The sequence below is a fragment of the Sebastes fasciatus genome, chromosome 6 (assembly GCF_043250625.1).
Source record: "Sebastes fasciatus isolate fSebFas1 chromosome 6, fSebFas1.pri, whole genome shotgun sequence".
NCBI lineage: Eukaryota > Metazoa > Chordata > Actinopteri > Perciformes > Sebastidae > Sebastes > Sebastes fasciatus.
This window is the reverse complement of record NC_133800.1, coordinates 15256629-15275883: the sequence shown is the minus strand read 5'-3', so window position 1 is coordinate 15275883 and position 19255 is coordinate 15256629. Positions and strand designations below refer to the sequence as shown.

Genomic DNA, 19255 nt, shown 5'->3' with positions numbered 1-19255 from the left:
GGAGGAATGATGTGAACAAGTCTCTCACAAAGCTTGGAAAGCTTGGATTTGTATTTTTGCATGATGTAAAAACGCTAAACCAAAACATTAATATTAGTTTGTCACTTTTTTTTTAGCTTTTTTAATTACTTTTTGAGGCTCACAAACATGGCCATTGTTTAAACAAGGATTTTCAATTTAAGCAGCAGGGTCAGTGTAAATAAGCACTTTACAACAGCAGGGACACAACTTACTGATTCTCTACAACAAGTGACCATCAACACTGATGAGTTGAAACTATAGTCCAGCTTCAAAACATCTCCTCTGGCAACAAGCAGAATCACATTAACACTGTTTTAATGTTCAGGTATGACGAGTTGGCCCCCAGTTTTTCTTATTATATTAGGCCCTGCTGTTGATAAGTGGTTATTGTAAGATTTACTTCAATTCACACTGTGAATTAGGCTGGAAATTAACTTGTTGAAGTGGTGGTTGCCTGCCAAAATCAATCATCCTGGCCAGCTGAAATATCTGAAAACAACAGGACCTCCAAGTGAGGGCTGGTTACCTGCCAAAGAGGCAGGTAGATGCCGAACTGCAGCCAAATGTGGCAAAAACACTCCGCAGGTGGTTGGCGGTGGTTTGGAGTCCAGATTGTGGCCCGTTCTACGCATCTTGAAACACTGTTGTTTAATCATAGTCACATCTGGCGTGGAATTTATCACATGAATCTAATGTGACAACATTATGAAAACAATAGAAAGTATGTTCCGATTACAATTCACTCATGATGTTCTTATAATATCCTGTAATGATGTCATATTAGCTACACTTCAAAGCTGTTCCAAGGCCTTCTCATAGCACAGAATAACAAAGAGAGACCACCAAGCCAAAACCAAACAATCCTCCAGCTGCACAATATGGGACATTATTGGCTGCACTAGCTTCACTTCTCATAAAAACACAGGTGCCTTGCGTGAGACTTCAGAGGCACAGCTTATTCAATAAGGCAATATGTACACATGAACTGTTGTGTGTTTTCTCCTATGTTCATAAATAAAGTCTAAAATAATACTGTACATTCTAATGAAATGGTGGCAATCGAAATGGAAATGAAGTAAAAAAAAAAAGAAATATAAAAGCACCTTTAAATGTGCCATCCTAATTAGGCCAAATGGAGTCATTTTTTTGCGTACACTAGTCAGTCACCGACTCTGACAGACTCTACAATACTGAGTTTCTATCAGGGCGGAGGTTCATTTGAGGGGGTGTTAAAGGTGATGGCGTTCCCATCTATTTGCACAAACAATCAGTTAATTACTCATCCTTAATAAGATTTTTATACAAAATCTTAGCCAAAGCAACACTTAATGTGCCTTCCATCCACCTTGTTGTAGCACTACTTGTTAAATAAAGCCTACTAAGGTGGTTGGTGGTGGGTTAGGGGGGTGCTCAGGATTACAAGGTGTGCAGTACACTAAGAAATCTCAGAAATACTTATTGAGACACTGTGTGATTTAGTTAAATATAAAAGAATCGATGAGTGATGTGATTATATGACAAGTGCTCTGTTCATGAAGCCAGTTAAGAACTAAACTATTACAATTAGCCCTGTAGATTGGATTCAGTCTGCAGTTTTTCATATAAAAGTCAATTTAAACAAACCGGCTACGATAAGTACTGGCATACCAATCAATGTGTTGTTGGATAATAATATTCCTCTTTATGCAGTTCTGAAGCTGAACAATGTTTCTTTGCTGAGAAACAAAACTGGCAAAAACACAAAATTTACATTCTCCTCTTTAAAAAAAAAAAAGGAAACAAAAACAAACATGTAAATAACATATTTTTTTCTTCCAAAAATGAATTAGCCATTAGACATACAATACAATTACATAGATACATATTTTCAATACCGCACATTCAATCTGCCAAAAAAGTAATGATTACAAAGCCAACAAAGATGCTGCCATATATATAGAGATGTATGTACAATGATTATAGCATTCATAATTGCACTATGCCTCAATAAATGTAAATTACAGGCTTATGTTCTGGGGGATTGTTACAAAAAAATACTTAAAGTAACTCGGGAATGAGAGACGCCAATCAGAAAGAAGAAGGGCTTACTTTGGTACAAACTGAACATCAACACTGCGCCCTTTAACACAGGATTTAGCCAAATTTATTCTCCACTGCTATTGAGCTACAACAGTCAAGACAGCCGGGCTGTGATTAGACGGGTATAAAGACACAGCTAAAATGTGACTGGACGGTCTGTAGGCCAGGGGGAGGGGTTTGTAGCCACGCGCAAGGTTGTGATTGGACAGTTCAGCGCAGTGGGTGGCGTCAATACCGTTGACTTTGTTGAATACTTGCAGGAATCAGTCGGTCGAGTCCGTAAGGTCTGCGTTCATTAGCCCTGCTCTTCTCCTGTCCTCAACACTTTTCATTTCACTTAACAGCGCAATTGGAGTCTGGTGCTTGAGTTGTTTTGGCATTGGCAATAAATATACATATTACCATAATAAAAAGCGTTAATGTGGCACAGTTGAACATAATCATTTAACAACATTGTCTCATAAATTATCCCCTCCTCGACGCCCTTCAGTCCGTGTAAAGCAACCAGCGCCATCATCATCACGATTTTCATGACGTGACAGCGGAGGTGCCTCCTCACCTGCTCACTCAAAGCTCAGAAAGCATTTTTTAAAGCCAATTTCTCTCAAACTTGTGAACTTCGTGGTTACATTGATGCTGGAGAACTCATGTGACTGTCAAGACTCCACGGTCACACATGCTCCACTCATCGGATGGTACCAAAGTCAATGTAATAATGATTTAAGTCAATCAATGTGAAATAATTTAAAATCACAGTTCATATCTTTGTCTTTTTGCCAATCAGTCCTGTGAATGAAAATGGAAGCTGTCCATTAGAGATGTGTTACATCATTTCCTGTTAGCGCCCAGGACGAAGCTTCAGAGTGAACCGACAGGTAAGGAGGGAGGGTTGTTTATAAAAAGGCAGGAGGCAGGGAGCGCATTGCATTCGTTCCAGCTCTGATGTATCAGACTGACAGACAAAACAAGCCCCCAAACCTGGAGTGCACAAAGTTTCTTTCTGTCAAAAAGCAAAACAAAACTTCACAATGTGCAAAGCCTGAAAATGAGGAATCGTTGCTGCACTTATTCAACAGCAAACCCTTCCAAATATCTCCCCCTCCCTATATTTCATCAGCTCCTTAAATAGCAAGATAACATTTACTTTGCACACCCCTTGGGGAACAAGAGATCAACAAATGGCAAATAAATTAGTATTATGCAACCATTAGATTTTTTTTTTCTCTGATTTTCTTTTCATGTGTGTGTATGTGATCTCTCCTTTCACAGATTGCGTCAGTCAGTGTGTGTTGAGGCGCCTCCTGTCGGCAGCCCTGCTCCGCTCTACACCAGGTTGTACTCTTTTAGGTTGAGCTGCAGGATGGTGTCTTTGACGGCGGCGAAGACGAAACGGATGTTCTCTGTGTCAGTGGCACAGGTGAAGTGAGAGTAGATGATCTTATCGCTGTCTGGATTCAGGTCCACAAACATCTTGAGGATGAACTCACGCCCTGCTTGGGCATCCCTCTGGGGACCTGGAGAAGGGAAGACCATGCTCTGTGAATGCTGCTGCTTCTTCTTTCAGAACAGTGAGTACCAATTAGTTCAAAACACTTCTGACAGGATTTAATTCTCTTGCAGGCTAATGCATATTAATCTATAGGGATGTATGATTTTGAAATACACAATAACAACTCATTTTGTCCAATACTAGGGCTGTGTATTGGCAAGAATCTGGCGATACAATACGTATATGATACAAGGGGTACTGACTCAATATATTGCAATAATGTAAGCAAGGCAATGTATTGCAATTTTATAAATATTTTTTTTTTAAAAACTGTCATAGTATAAAGAACACACCATCATATGCATAAAATCTGAGTAAAAAAAAACGTTAGCGGTTCACCCTTGTGCTACTTCCTGTCTCAGTTTACATTGGAGTGGAAGAGTCAAATGGCTGCAGATAGATCACAACACTGCTATCTAGCAGTCAGGGGTTTAAACACAAACTAAACACTGTCCGCCATGAATCTTTGCATGTATTAATTAAAAATAAATACAGTGTTTTTAAAAATCGATACAGTATCGCAAAACATAATACCGCGATATTCAAGTGTATCAATATTTTCTTACAGCCCTATCCAATACTGTTCTTTTTCTTCATAGCAATGCCACAATAAGTCTATTTTCTACTCTGGAGATGCAGATATTTATAAAACACTGCTTTTTGATACCTCTCCTGATTTATTTCTTAACACTCAAAAAAAGGAACACAAATGACTTTAATGTTGGTGCATCAGGGGGATTATTGAAAGCTTTCCTGTTAGAAGCTGATTGTTTATATAACAATCAAATCACTCCCAAATGTTTTTCAGAAATAAACAGATAGTTAGGCATAGGGCTGCCCCGTGTTAGTCGAGTAGTCGACTAATCGGTCGTTTTGGTCTCGGTCGACTTAGTCGAGCACATCTCTGGTAAACACCAGATTTAAAGTGGTGCTTTTGTGTGATTCTTTGTGGAGAAACTCACTTTTACAGATCTGTCGATTAAATCAACTAATCGATTTGTCAACAGAATCGTATTGGTTGTAGTCGACTAAGAATTTCATTGGTTGAGGACAGCCCTAGTTAGGTTTTACTTTGATCCATTTCAAATTCTGTGATAATCGTCACATTTGAAGAGAAATGTTATGTCATGGCTGAAAGAAATTTAAATCTCAGACTTAGGCACTTGTAATCAACCAATATATCACTGATATATAAAATATTGTACAGTATAATGTTTCGGGCAGAATTTTGACGTCAGCCTTACATTTTTTAGCAATTGTCAAATACTTTCATCTAAATATGAGAATATTACTCTGTTGGTATTTAGGTGTTATGTTTGCCAGCATAATACAGTATATTACTGACCAAGACAAACCAATATAAGGACACATTATCTGTATAAACCAATAATTGATCCAATACTATCATATTACCTTTGTCTCAAAGTCAATGGTTTTTTGAATGGGTTTTTAGTTAGAAGCCTGAAATAAGGTCTCTGTTTAACATTTTGTTCTACGACATAAAATACATCAATAAATAAAAATGGTGTTCACTTGTGAAGATTATCTTGCTGAACAAAACGTGTAAGTATCATAAATTTGTGTTTTCCACAGAGCTTATTTTCTGCAAAAATCCAAATCCCAATAGAAAAATCCCAACTGTCTTTTTGTCGAAGGAACCAATGTGATGCTAACTTCCTGGTTGGCCTACAAAAATACATCATCCCTGCACCACTCTATTTGGGCTGGACTGAGTTTTACACAATGCTGCTGTTACTCACCGTCATACTCTGGGAAGTAGTCAACCAGATGAGAGTACATGATCTTCTCCTCCAGCAGGTCCTTCTTGTTGAGGAAGAGAATGACTGAGGAGTTTTGGAACCAGGGGTATGTGATTATTGTCCTAAACAGAGCTTTACTCTCCTCCATCCGGTTCTACAGAGAGAGGGTGTGAATGTGTGAGGAGGGAGAGAGAGAGAGAGAGAGAGAGAGAGAGAGAGAAAGAGAGAGAGAGAGAGAGTTAATCACTTAATTAAACCACAGTCTTTCATACTCATTAAGTACAGATTTTAATAAACGTTGTACCGCACCACAGGGAGCGCAGTAACGAAGAGAGAGAAGGGTGGCCATGTTGCCTTCAAGAGTTTAATTTCTCCCTTGTACTTGATTTCGGTGTTTAATTGAACGAAACAACTATTGTGAAAGCAAGCCTTAGATATCACATCACCAGCACCGCAGTGTATTAAACAGAGTATCTCCTGTATATTATAAAGACTGATCGAATGACGTCAGAACACAGAGAACATGCAGCTGGCCAGTCTTCTCTTTCTGCAGTTTGCAGGAAGGAAAACACATGGGCTCCAAAAAACAGGCAACACACACATATGAACACACACCTGCTCATTACTGACACACATGCTATATCCTCTCAAGAAGGAGATGTGGCCCGAGGCGGTATTCAAAACAGCTGGCTGATCATTTACAAACGCTTTCCAAGGGAAAAAAAAGGTGGAGCGCGGCCAGGAAGGAGGAGAATCTGATTTACATTGTTTTAAATAAGGAATAGCTTTTCATCTTCAGACCCAACTCATCTTCCGCATCACATGAAATAATAAAGCGTTTTCATAGTTGAAGTTGTTTTTGAAAATGAGGAACTAAGCATCGCTTAGTTTGGTTATTACATTTAGTTTTAAATTTAACTTTTGCGTGCGTGTGTTTTCGTCATTCACCTCGTTGTCCGATTCCACCAACACTTGGTCGTACTCGCTGAGCGCTACCAGGAACATGATGGACGTGACGTTCTCAAAGCAGTGGATCCACTTCCTCCTCTCCGACCTCTGACCTCCGACATCCACCATCCTGTCATGGCAACAGCATCCAGGAGAGAGAAAACTTCAGTGAGCAAAATGTTTGCAAATCTGTTTGAATCCAAGGCCAAAGGTGAATCAAATGTGATGACTCTGTTGATCCTTGGACTTGATTCTTATATTCAGTTGAGTAAAAGCAGAATATTTTCATTGTGACTACCACTTCTACCTAATAATATTACCTAAGTGAGACTAAATACGAGGGGAATTTGCTGTAATATATACTGAAGAATCAAAAGTGAAACAGCATGCTCCGCTCAGTGTGGTGCTATTTCAAAGCTTCATTGAAGCTGTTTTGAATTAAGAAAGTGTATCATAGTTACAAGGGAAGAATTCTGTGCTTAAGACAGGAAAATATTCAAATCCCTTAAGAGAATAAAAGCAGCGATGCCACAATGTAAAAACACTTGGTTACAAGTTAAGCACTGCATTCATAATGTTACTGTTGGGTACTATAAACCTTAACAAAGCAGTGTATGTTATTTATATTTTATGAGCTTGTACTTTACAATGTGGGTTGATATTTTATATGTGAAAACAATTACAACCATCAGATAACTGTAGTTGGGTAGAAAGTACAATATTTCCCTTTTACAGGTGCTGAAGTAAAAATATATAGTCTCAAAGAAATGTGCCAATATCTGAAAACTTTAATTGAGGTACTTTACTACTTACTTTCTATCCATAACATACACACACTTGTTGTAGACCAAAATGTTTGGGAATGTTGGAATGAAAGTAGTATAATTTTCAGTAGTTGTAGTTGAGGATTATTATTTTCTAAACGAGGTCTAAACAGATGTGTTTTATTTGAACATTTCCCTGCACATTTTCTATGTTTTTACCAACTTGAACAGCTGTGAAGACAAAATAACAACAGCAAATTACAGTAGTAGTTTTCTGATCCTGAATACATTTCTTTACTCACCTGAATATGACACTCTGCAGGTCAAACGGGTATTCAATGATGCCTGTGGTGGGGACTCGAACCCTCAACACATCCTGCTGGGTGGGAAGGTAGGCTGGCATGGCGATCCGGTCCAACGCGTTCAGGTAACTACAGTCACACAGCAGGAATGAACCAGGATGAATATTTGTAATCAGGAAAATCATCCAAAATACTCAAGTGCTTTAATTTCACCTGAGATTTCTTATAAATTCAATTCATACTCCACTCCAGAGTTTAGGAGTCTGGTTTTGACATCTGTATTGTGTTTTTTTCCCCCTCTCTACTCACTATTTAGTGGAGTCTGAGAGCTGGTATTCCCTCCTCCGATCGTAGCACTCCTGGATGCCCGGGTCATTCCATAAGCTCTTGATTGCATCTATGTAAGGATTGTCGAACATGGAGATCTTTTCTACGTCCACCTCTCTCACGATGTTGGCGTTGCCCTGGAGGTAAGAGACAAAGAGAAAAACTGCCGTGACATCTTTATTTAACGCCAAACAAAAAGCGATACAGTACTTCATTTATCAACCCTTCATCAAGCTTTATGATAATCTAAAAACACAGAGACTATAAACTTTATTATATTGTCACATACATACTGATATTTGACCTCTGCTTTAACCCATCCTAAACATTTAGAAGCAGTGGGCTGCTGTAAAGAGTGTCTCACTCAACAACACTTTGAATGTCAGTAGGAGCCGGGTATCGCACCGCCAACCTTGAGACTAAAGGACGACCCGCTCTACCTCCTGAGCCACAGCCACCCCTGATGAAGAACGCCAACATACAGGTTATGCAGTCCTAATTATCACTGGTTTATTTTCTCACTCACTCACATACTCTATATCCTGAAATGACTTTACACCCCCAGGCTCAGCATAGACCTAATATCTGAAGCTCAAATCCCACCGGGGCTTTTAAAGGGGAAAGTTTCACCGCTCCAGATTCCGATTAAAACTCTCCTGTGTCCCATAACAAGAGATCAACATGTGCCTGAATGTTGAAACTGTTCCTCTGTTGCATACTGCACCAATTATTATTAATGATAAATAAATACTAGAAAAAGAATATAATAAAACTAACAAGTAAGATGACATAGAGGACAAAAGAGGTATCCTGTATACAGTAGACTTTTATGGGTGGACATTTACTATAAGTGCCCAGACAGCCAGTGTGAAAATGATCGACAGGTTTCATTTTCACTTCCTTTGCGATGTCAGTGAACTCCTTTGTCAGAGGTATAGTACTTCCCATTTTAGCCTTATTATGTATATGAGAGCAGAGAGATGTTGGGTACAAAGTATGACAGGCACTCAGTAGTTTTCTTCTAAGTTTATCATACACTTTGTTGTTTGCTGTACTTAATTACGTTCGTAGTACAATACTAGTAGATCAGTATTTTTCCACTGAGTGCTGAATGTCTCATACAAAACCTTAATGTGGAAACACACTAACCCCAATACAGCCTTTTATTTTGATAGTCCAGATACTGGATTATAGAGTATGAAGGAGCTGGTGGTAAACTGGAATTACTGTATAGTAAAATGTAGGATGGGAGAAAACATTTACCTTTTTTTTAGCAAAAATGATTATGGTAGGATTATTTTTACTCATTTAGGGATGTGCTTGATTTGTAGTGTTCAAAGTGAGTAAAACGGTGGTGAAATGGCCGGGCTGAAGCAGCACATTCAGTTTCATTCTTCATAAGCATGCACATGTGGGACGGGAAGCGAAAGCGTGGAGACAACAGTGATCCACCACAAAAGCCAAGATTCAAACAGCCCCTGCTCAAGTTAAAATCAAGTTGTGGAGACATTTTAAAGTCTCAGTACTGCCTGACAGTGTGTGTGATAATTCAACCCTTTCATTCACAAATGAAACGTTTAAAAGATAAAGCTGTTGCGGCTAAAAGCTCTTTAAACTGTCAACAGAAAGTCGGATATACAGTAGTAGAAATACAACCAATATGTGTCCGGCGTCGGTAATCTGCCTATAAGGCCTTCATTATTCAGAAATACATACCCAAATACTTAAAACTGAAGACATACTATCTTTTGCTTTTAAATTCTCATTGACTGCATCAATCAAATGTTTTGCTCTGTCCAGACCACTATCAAATAAGTAATACATAAGCCAGGGCTGCCCCAAGTAGGGCCCATACGGTTTCATTTGGCCTGCCAGATATATATATATATATTTTTTTTTAATTAGAATATAAATTGCTGTTTATGCTGTTTTATTTTTTGCGAGGTAAAAATACCCTTTAAATATGTAAGATCCCTAAATATTAATTACGCTAGTACCATTTTGCATCTTACAAAATACAATACAATACAATTAAATAAAATCTAGGTTTGCTTTTAGCCCACCATTAAGTTTCAGTTTTGTCCCTTCAACGGAAAAAGTTTGGGCACCTCTGACTTAAGTACGACCTAGAGCAGGTATCAGCACAAGAATTAATTTAGTGACATATTAGGAAGTCCCTCCTCTCATTAAATGAATGGGAGCCAATGGCAACTGATCTAGTTGTTGATTTAAGTTTACAGATATGGCAATGCCAATAAAATGTGATTAACCAACAAACAATATCTAATAACAGTCTTTTCATATTACCTTGAATAGTACATTTTTATCCCCCTTTTTTCTGTGCTTTATCAATAAAATGCTTACTGGGTCCTGATCCTAACATCCCGAGATTATGACTTTAGGATATCACACTAAAATCTACTAAATAATTTATCAACCCCTCGTAACCAAATCTCTAGAAAACCTTTCAGCGAGCAGCGTCTGACTGGACCGTGGCCAGGCAGGAAGGCGCTGAAGCAGTGTGGTCAGCCGTCATCTGAAATGATCTGAGTTATTTAAAAAAAAAAAAGGGTTGCAAAGGCGATGAGGCTCCACTGCCTTTCCTTTGTCACTCTCTCAGGGACTGAACTGTGAGGGAGAGGTTACTGTAACGGCTCCCAAAGCTATGACTACTGTACAAGGGTGAAACAGGAGAGGAAAAAAGGACCTGCTGAAGTTATTGTTACAGAAATGTGAGGTCAGGTTTGGGTGAGTATTGTAAGGCAGGTCTCTCTTGTGTATTTGTGTGTGTATACTGTATGCACTCATGGATTTGAGTGCACTGAAACACACCGGCAAACACAAATACACACAGGGTGTGATGGAGGGCTGGAGTGCTTAAAGGACACAGGAAGTGTCATAAAGGACAGGAAATGATTATGGATGGCTGTTCCCGATAAGATAGACAGCAGCACTCTAAAAATATACAAGGACGCTGTGGCCACTGTAGCGTCTTGTTTTCTCTATTAGTCACCCTTCACAACAGTTATTTCAGTTGAGGAATTTGAAATGAAATGTCTTGAGTGAGAGGATCTCATTTACCTTGTTGTGCTCATATTTGTAGGGGACCTTGAGCGACTCGGCGGCTCGGATCATGGCCTGCATGGCTGTGAAGATGTTCTGATAGACCAGTTTAGTGAAACCCCTTTTGTCCTCGTCAGAGTAACCGGTGCCATGGATAATCCTCATCTGTTTGATGAATGTGCTCTTTCCACTTTCCCCAGTGCCTGAGAAAAAAAAAAGACATGGGAAGGGAACAAAGAAATAGAGTTTGATTATTTTGTAGGATGGCAGCAGGATTTCATTTATCCAGACAACACATTTAATGTTGTGTGTCAGCATCTATGCTCCTTTAAAAGACATTTACTAATTTATGACTTTCCTGGATGGGCAACAAAACGAAGTGCAACAACATAACAAAAGACATACAGTACTTTCACCAGTGGGCAACTCTGGGTCTGGAAAGTGAAGCCAAGGCTGATGTTCCTTAAACTTTCATTATTTCTAATAGCCAGCAGGGGGCGACTCCTCTGGTTGCAAAAAGAAGTCTGATTATATAGAAGTCTATGAGAAAATTATTTATTACCTCAGTAAACATTGTAAACCTGAGTTTATGGTCTCAATCGCTAGTTTCAAGTCTTCTTCAATACACCATGATGTTCATTTAGTAAATTATGGTCCCATTTGGAGTCAAATAGACCATAGAGCAGGGTGTGCTTTAGGGCGTGGTTATCATGTGATTGACAGGTCGCTACCACGGTGTTGTCCGGTCTGGGAGTTGTCTGTGTTTTTATCTTAAAACTTTAACCCTTTTATAGTGTGTTTTCAGTTTATGAAAGTTAATTATAACCTTTTTGGTTGCCTAGAAAAGCCTTATTCAACATTCAGTTGTACTTAGCTCCACCCTCTGGTGTCACTTCTGGTTGCAAAAAAAACAAGTTAGCGATGGACAAAAACCAAGATGGCCAAGGTGAAACATGGGTGACATATCTGTGAGTATGTCCACTTCTTATATACAGTCTATGATTTTCACAAGAAAACAATGAATTAGTTGAGCAACTAGAGGACAGCCATAAACGATCTAATAATTGAGCCATAATCGGCTAAAAGGCTCCGAAGAGCTGAGGGAATCTGCAGGGTTGGGGTGGGTTCATCACTATGAGCAACCCTTTTCACATAACAGATAGCCATTTGATCCATTGTCAATACAGATATATGCATTAATGCAGCTTTAAAGTTAAGTGCAAGCATAGTACAAATGTAGATTTGGCTGAATTTGGGAAAGAAAATCATTCTAAAAACATTTAAAAATGTAAATGTGAGGAGTTTTCCTGATGGGGAAAAAAAGCTGAATCATGACTTTGATCATGATTTTTGTAACACAATATCCTGTCTGGGAAGAAACATGTGCACACACATTTATACACAGAGATGTACAGCTAATGAACACAAACATACAGTATGTACTCACTCGGTCAGTCACACATCTAATATTATGAGCTGGCTACTTTCCTCTCAGCCTGGTGACAGACCAAGAACAACTTCTCTCTCCTCTCGGTGGTGACAGGGACTATTTGGGTGTGAAGAGCTGGGGGTGTAATTTATCTTTGGTTCATTGAGAATCTTGGCAGACCAACTGAAAGGTCTAACTTTACCTCACCACTAACTCTTGAATAACTTTGGCAGGAAGGAGTGTACGCGTGTGTGTTTTGCATGTCAGTGGCCAAGAGATGTGTGCTGCATTCCAGTGTAACCTAAAGTCTCGGTTTATAAAAGTATTTATATTGTATAACAAAAACCCTATTTTAGCCAAATTAGCCTCTCTACTGTGGGCTCACAACACAGACCAAGCACTTAACAAAACCAAGCTAAAGACTAAACTAGTCTCTACAGAAACAGCTTTTCTATTGTAGGGTTGCCAATTTAGAAGCCTAAAACAGGCAGGGAAGGCAGACATATCAAAACAGGAGTTGGCACAAGTTCCCCTGAAGTGCTCTAGAGCCAAGCACTTAACCCTTAAAATCCTATTAACAAATTCATGTTTTAAGGTGCATGAGGCAAAGAGGGAATGCTGCTATGTACGCTATGGCTGTATATCGGCAAGAATCTGGCGATACGATAAGTATCATGATACAAGAGTTACAATTAGATATATCAAAATATATTGTGATACTGTAAGCAAAGCGATATATTGCGATTTTTTTTCATCTGATTTTAGGAAAACTGTCATGGTATGTACACCATATGCACGCCATATGCATAAAATTGGAGGATTTTTTTTTTTAATTACGCAATCAGAACAGTATGATCTGCATTAGCATTCACCACAGTCCCTGTAATATCCAACATCACTACTTTTTTGCAATCTGAGCCACTGTCTGGCACAAATCTTTGCATGTAAGCTATTAATTACAGTATCACAAAACACAATATCGCGATATTCAAGTGTATTGATATTTTCTTACATCCCTAATATAGCATATACATATAGCAGAATATATGTATTCTAATACACTTTTTTCACTTTCCTATTTGTTTGGATAAGGTGGCTTTGAAATATGAAAGTATGGCTACGCTAATTTATTTTAACATAATACAATATATTAAAACTAAATATAAAATACTACATTTTTCACACATATTTCTTTTCAATGGGCCAAGGCAAAAGTTCATACAATATATATACAATATATATATATATATATATATATATACACAATATATATATATATATATATATATACATATACATATATATATATATATACACACAATATATATATATATACATATATATATATACATATATATATATGTATATATATTGGATTTTCAAGTGCTTGTTAGTGCAACATGCTAATGCTGTTGCGTTATCCTTTGGTGCACTTTAAAAAAATTCACCTTGTAGCACCAAAGGGTGGGTGAGATTTGTCACCACCTGCTTTCCACACACACACACCCTGTCCACCTATGATTCAATATTACTTTAACCTCACTGACAAGTAGTAGTTGTTGCAGGCCACAAATAGTGTTGCACAAGAGTTAATGCCTTACGGCATCCACCCTAAAAATAGACACCTTCTATTTTTTTTAAACAGGCAAAGTGGAACAGTGAGTAATCTCAAAAACTTAAATGAAATGCCAGTGGGTTCTGGATTTGTACGGCACAAAGGATCTCTTTTGTGGCACAGTTCTGATCTCCTTGTGGCTGTTCAAACAAAAACGGGAGAGAACGTGGTGCCCTCGTCCAAGAAGAGGAATATGAGTGGCTCATAAATTCATCCCCAGATAGAAACGTTTATGATAATAGCTGTCGTTAAGTCTGACCTGATAAATCGGCGCCGAGACGCTTCAATTCAGTTTTGTTATAAACTTAGAATGTAATGAATTTCAAGACAGCTGCGTCTACTTTTAAAGGTTTCTTCATGGGGATCATCCACCCATTTTAGAAAATAATCCCCACAGAATAAACTTCATTTATAAAATACTATCCTACAAGACTATAGTATGTTATACAGGTTACCTTAGGTTATAGAATAATGAGAAGGTTATACAGTATTGTATAACCAACAGCTGTATGTATAATAAGAAAAAAAGACTTAAAATATTGAAGACAATTTCTGTAAAACATTCTAGGATTGCTTGACCCCATCTGGTCCTAACGGATCTGCTCTATTACACCAACAAGAGACAGCAAGGATGCTGGGTATGAGTGTGTGTGCTGGCCATTAGAGGCTGCTGAGTCACCTTTCAAACCAATGCAGTGACCCAGGATTAACCCCTTGTTTGAGGTTGCCGTGAATGGCTCGACATTACATCTGAAGTGAGCACGTCTGATCTGCCCCAGGACTCGTTAACATAGTCCGACTCAGTGAAAGGAGAAAACACAAAACAAAAGAAGGCAGGCTACTCTGTGTCTGTGTGTGTAAATGTGAGCTGCTAAATATTAACAACCTATGCTGTCACAAATGTAAGAACAAACAATAAGAATATATTGAAGCGTCCTCCATTAAAAAGGCTGTTGTTTATTGGCCACAAGACAAAGGTCTTGGAAGATGTGCATTTCCACAGCCCCTGAATGCACCATAGCATCAGTGCCCGCTATGCACAGCTGACTCTTTAAACCAAATGGGATAAAGGATGCAAGACCACCGATATGATGCTTGAACATCATTATAAAAAATGCATGAGTGAAGAGGAGGAAATGAATTCCCCACTGAGAGCTTAGCAGCACCTCAAGGAGAGAGTTAACACAGAGCGGCGGGAGGCCATAGTGCCACATTCACTTTTACAAATGCTTTAGTCTTGTTCATCTAACTTCAGTCTGTAGTATCTGTGCAGTAGTCAGATCTGGACACATAATATTGGTTACTTCAGATTTATCCTTCTTTAGGGCTGGGCAATATGATGATATACGGTATATCGTCAAAACTATATAAAAATGTCTCATATATATTTTTCTATATTGTCTCTATAGGCTATATTGATTAGTATACAAAAATAGTCTTTACCATGTGGTTATTTCATATAGACTATTTATTTATTGAATTACCAGAAAATATGCTATATTGTGATATATATCGTTATCAAGATATAGAATGACTTCTATCGTGATAGAAGATTTTGGCCATACCACCCAGCCCTATCCTTCGTCAACATACATTATCGACCTGCTTCTTATAGCATTTACCAAGGGTCAGACTGCTTGGTCCTGATTATGAACTATAAGGTTATTTTTATATGGTTACAATAGAATTATTATTGGATCACATTTGTAGACCGGAACGTCAAGCTCTCAACCGTAAATTTAGCTCTTCTCCATCTCAGTTACAGGAATATGATTTTAGAGTTTTTGCACTTTCATGAACTGAAAGTTGACAACTCTGTTCTCTGATCAGAGGAGCCGGTTTCGGTTTTCAATTTCATAAAGAAACTCACTCCTGTGGGTGTCAAATATATTCAGTGTTAATGGCAGCCAGCACCAGCAAATCTTAAGGCAAAACACAAGGCAGAGAATTCAGTAAAGAATACTGCATTCACAGTACATCTACATGTTAATGTGAGTTATTTTAGTCAAAGCCAAGCAGCACGACATGAATTATACTGGAGAAAATGCAGATACTGTGTTAAGTATTTAACTGCATTATATGACCCTCTATAGTGGAAGTGAATCATATTGTAAAACTGTAAATAATTGTTTAAGTTTTCCTCCTTAATTCTGCACTTTCTATAGCTGCACTGTTAACTTAGCTGCATTCATACAAGAATCATATGACCTCTGTAGTGCTTCCTCTCACAATTACAACCATGTGTTTGTTAAAAGCTTGTTAAAAGTTGCGGTGGACTTTGTTCAGTCATAGCCTTGACAGAGTTCCCACAGCTTTCATCTGTCCGATAAAAGGCGCTGACAGTGATTGGGTAGATTAACACTTTTGCAAATGTTTTTAACAGATGATATGCAAAATCTGAGAGTCAAAAGTGCAGATTAAACATGTTGTAATCCCGTCATGATTTTCTCTGCGTATGTGTGTAAAGGGGGACATAAACTAGGTCCAATGGTCTCTTGAGGATTGGAGCTGGGCTGTGCCACTTTTGTAATTGACTGAAAAGATTAATCAATTATCAAAATAGAATTGATTAATTGAGTCATCGTTTCAGCTCTATTAAAAAATAAAAATCCAGGTTATTTCAGTGAAGGTGACAATGGAGGTAGTTAATGTAGCTCAATGGTGTCTAAACAGGTTTGGCCTCAGTGGGCATAAAACAATATCTCAATCCACTTTGAATAAATAATATTGAGCTACTAAAATACACCTCCATCCTAGGAGACCCGACACTGTGCATGTGCTCTTTCAGTAGTTCCATTTCAGTGTGTGGTGCATGTACAGTAAACATTGTATTCATGACATACATTACACAAACATGGACGTCATACAAAGGATCAAGGTTAGTTGATCGTAGTTAGTTTTTAGATGTCGGAGCATCCTTTAACTCCTGTCGCACTATGAGCTCGCCAAAACAAGTTCCAATAACTTCTGCTGATAAAATTAACTCAACTTAAAGATGACAAAATATTTACCACAACTGATCCGTAGCTACAGAAAGTCCTTTCATACAAAACCAACTGAAAACATGGCAGCCTGCAAGGTATAACATCACTTTAAAAACATCCACGTGAAGGACGATCAGCAGCAGAATAAATGCAACTAATGTGCTAAAACGTCAAAAACAGATTGTCTGTTACTTTCCAGTCTCCAGTCGCTATGTCACCATTCCTCTGTTAAGCTGCTGCTTTCCTCTCTTCTCCATTCATCTTGAACTTCCCATGACTGCACAGGTTTGGAATCTCAGCTAATGTAATGGAGCCTTCTTCTTCTTCTACCTTCTTTCCCCCGTCGCTTTCCATTTCTCCAGACCTGAAGTTCACTTTCCCCCAAAATATAGACAACAGAACAAGCTAATTCTAGTGGTATTTATCATTTAACATGTAATTCCCCTCAAACAAGGTCTTGCCGATCAAATAAACATTGTTTTAAGCTAAATGCCCCCACCGCCTGCACATTGCAGAAAGTTTGGCAAGTGAAGGAGAAGTGCTCTTCTTTATCTCAACAACTAGTCAAGTGCCCTCTCAGCATTGGAGCAGCTCACTCAATGAGCCTTGATTGGAAAACAGAGTTCACTTGTGCCGACTTCCGTCCTAAAGAAAATTCTAAATACGCAGACTGCAACTACTGTCATTGCTGGGTCGTCACGTGGGAGGGCCTCAGATTAATTCTCTGTACCCACAGCCACCAGTCTCATTTCTCTGAGAGAAATATGTCAAAGCCAAAGGTCTTCTTATCCAGCTGATGTTATTATGCTCCACTTTAATCTGACAAAATGTCACTTTGTATGTGCGTTGTGACAAACTATTATCTTCCTGCTGTTGAGGTATACACTTCGACTGATAGTATATTATGATAAACTTAATAAACTATATTTGATGTCCTAATCGGGTTAGCATGTGTCCATCAGTTATGCCAGTGGTTCAATAACTTTTAATATATATATATAAAATAATGCCTGCTTTTGAAAGACAAAAAAATCATTTGTTTTGCTTTAGGAATAAATCTTGCTAGCCTTATTGTTCCCAAATGAATCAAACATTTTTCATAGCAGACATTTTGACTTGTCATAGCAAAAAAAGCGCAGGTAGCACTAATAATAATGACGTTTTGCCATGCAATGCATCAGTTAATAATGTTATTAGTTATACCTATGTTTGACAAGATGTCTGCTGGGAAAAAGGTCTGTCCAACTTGTTCACTCAACATTTCCAGTAGAGGTCGACCGATAGTGGACTTTAAAGGCTGATTTAATAACGATAGTTTGGAGCAGAAAAGAGCCGATTAATCAACCAATATCTTCTTTACTTCTGCAGCAGCCTAGTCGGCTACTTTTGCATACACTGTTTTTAATAAATATTCTTTTTGTCAGTCTGAATTTAATCATTCAGAAGAAGAGAACATCCTAAAGTGTGATTTGGTGGATTACATCATTGGAATATGTTCTATTTATTTGCAATGGGTGATGCGCAGTTCTGTGGTTTACAGTATGACTGGCCAGCATTACGTCTGTTAAGCGTCCCGTTACATTGTTAAATGCCACTCTTACAAACCATTAATGTTCGTGCATATTCCCAGAGTAAGGAGGATCCTATAGTGTGCAATTTAATTTGAATTGATGGTTACATGGCTGGATTATTTGGAACAGAGAATGCCAAATTGGTACAGTAAGCAAGTTAAAGGAACAGTATCGGAGCCCAGTTCTGCCGATAATGATAGTTTGTAAAACGTCCTACCTCTAATTTGTGGTCATGTGCGGCAGTTTTGGTACCACTGAGTTATGTTATTTCCCTAACATTTTTAATGTTATTATTATAATCTTTCGTCAAGCGTGGCATAAGTTGCAAGGTATCTAAAGTTGTCAATGATGCAGCTACATTTTGGCTCCATACATTGTGCGGAAAAGCCATTGGCCTTGTTGGTTAACATGAAGCTTTGAGCATAAACAGGTTGGGAAAGAAATGACTTATCTGTGTTTCCTTTCCTTGTAAACAAGTAGAGGTCTGAGCTGTTCTAATGGATCATGACAGTGATTTAATTTTCAATTAATGTGTTTATCTTCATGTGTCATATTCAGTTGGTTCTTGCTGAGATGCCCTGCCTCATTAGGACATTGATTTTAGCTGGACTTTTCCTGAGTCACCTATCTTAGTGAAGCCTTTAGTATCTCTGACTCATTATCTGGTTTTAAACTGTGTGTGTGCGCCAGACAGCTCCTGAGCATCACACTATCAAACCCCCCTCCTCCTTCCACTCTGCTGCTAGTTATGTATTCTTGGTCATCTGCCCAGGTTAAATGAGCGACAATTTCAGTACATCTCCCTCATTATTTTACAACGCCTTAATGGATATGAGGTGCACA

At 38.4% G+C, this 19255-nt stretch overlaps 1 protein-coding gene across 1 annotated transcript in view; it reads right to left on the bottom strand.

Moving 5' to 3' along the window:
* Window positions 1-1678: 1678 nt before the first annotated feature.
* LOC141769107 (guanine nucleotide-binding protein G(q) subunit alpha) overlaps window positions 1679-19255 on the bottom strand; it is a 21807-nt gene continuing 4230 nt past the window's right edge. The window contains exons 2-7 of the mRNA XM_074637830.1: window positions 10832-11016; window positions 7733-7887; window positions 7424-7552; window positions 6358-6487; window positions 5410-5563; window positions 1679-3614 (exon numbers count right to left, since the gene is read on the bottom strand). Coding sequence (XP_074493931.1) covers window positions 3424-3614; window positions 5410-5563; window positions 6358-6487; window positions 7424-7552; window positions 7733-7887; window positions 10832-11016 — 944 coding nt within the window. The 3' untranslated portion in view covers window positions 1679-3423. The remainder of the gene's footprint in view (window positions 3615-5409; window positions 5564-6357; window positions 6488-7423; window positions 7553-7732; window positions 7888-10831; window positions 11017-19255) is intronic.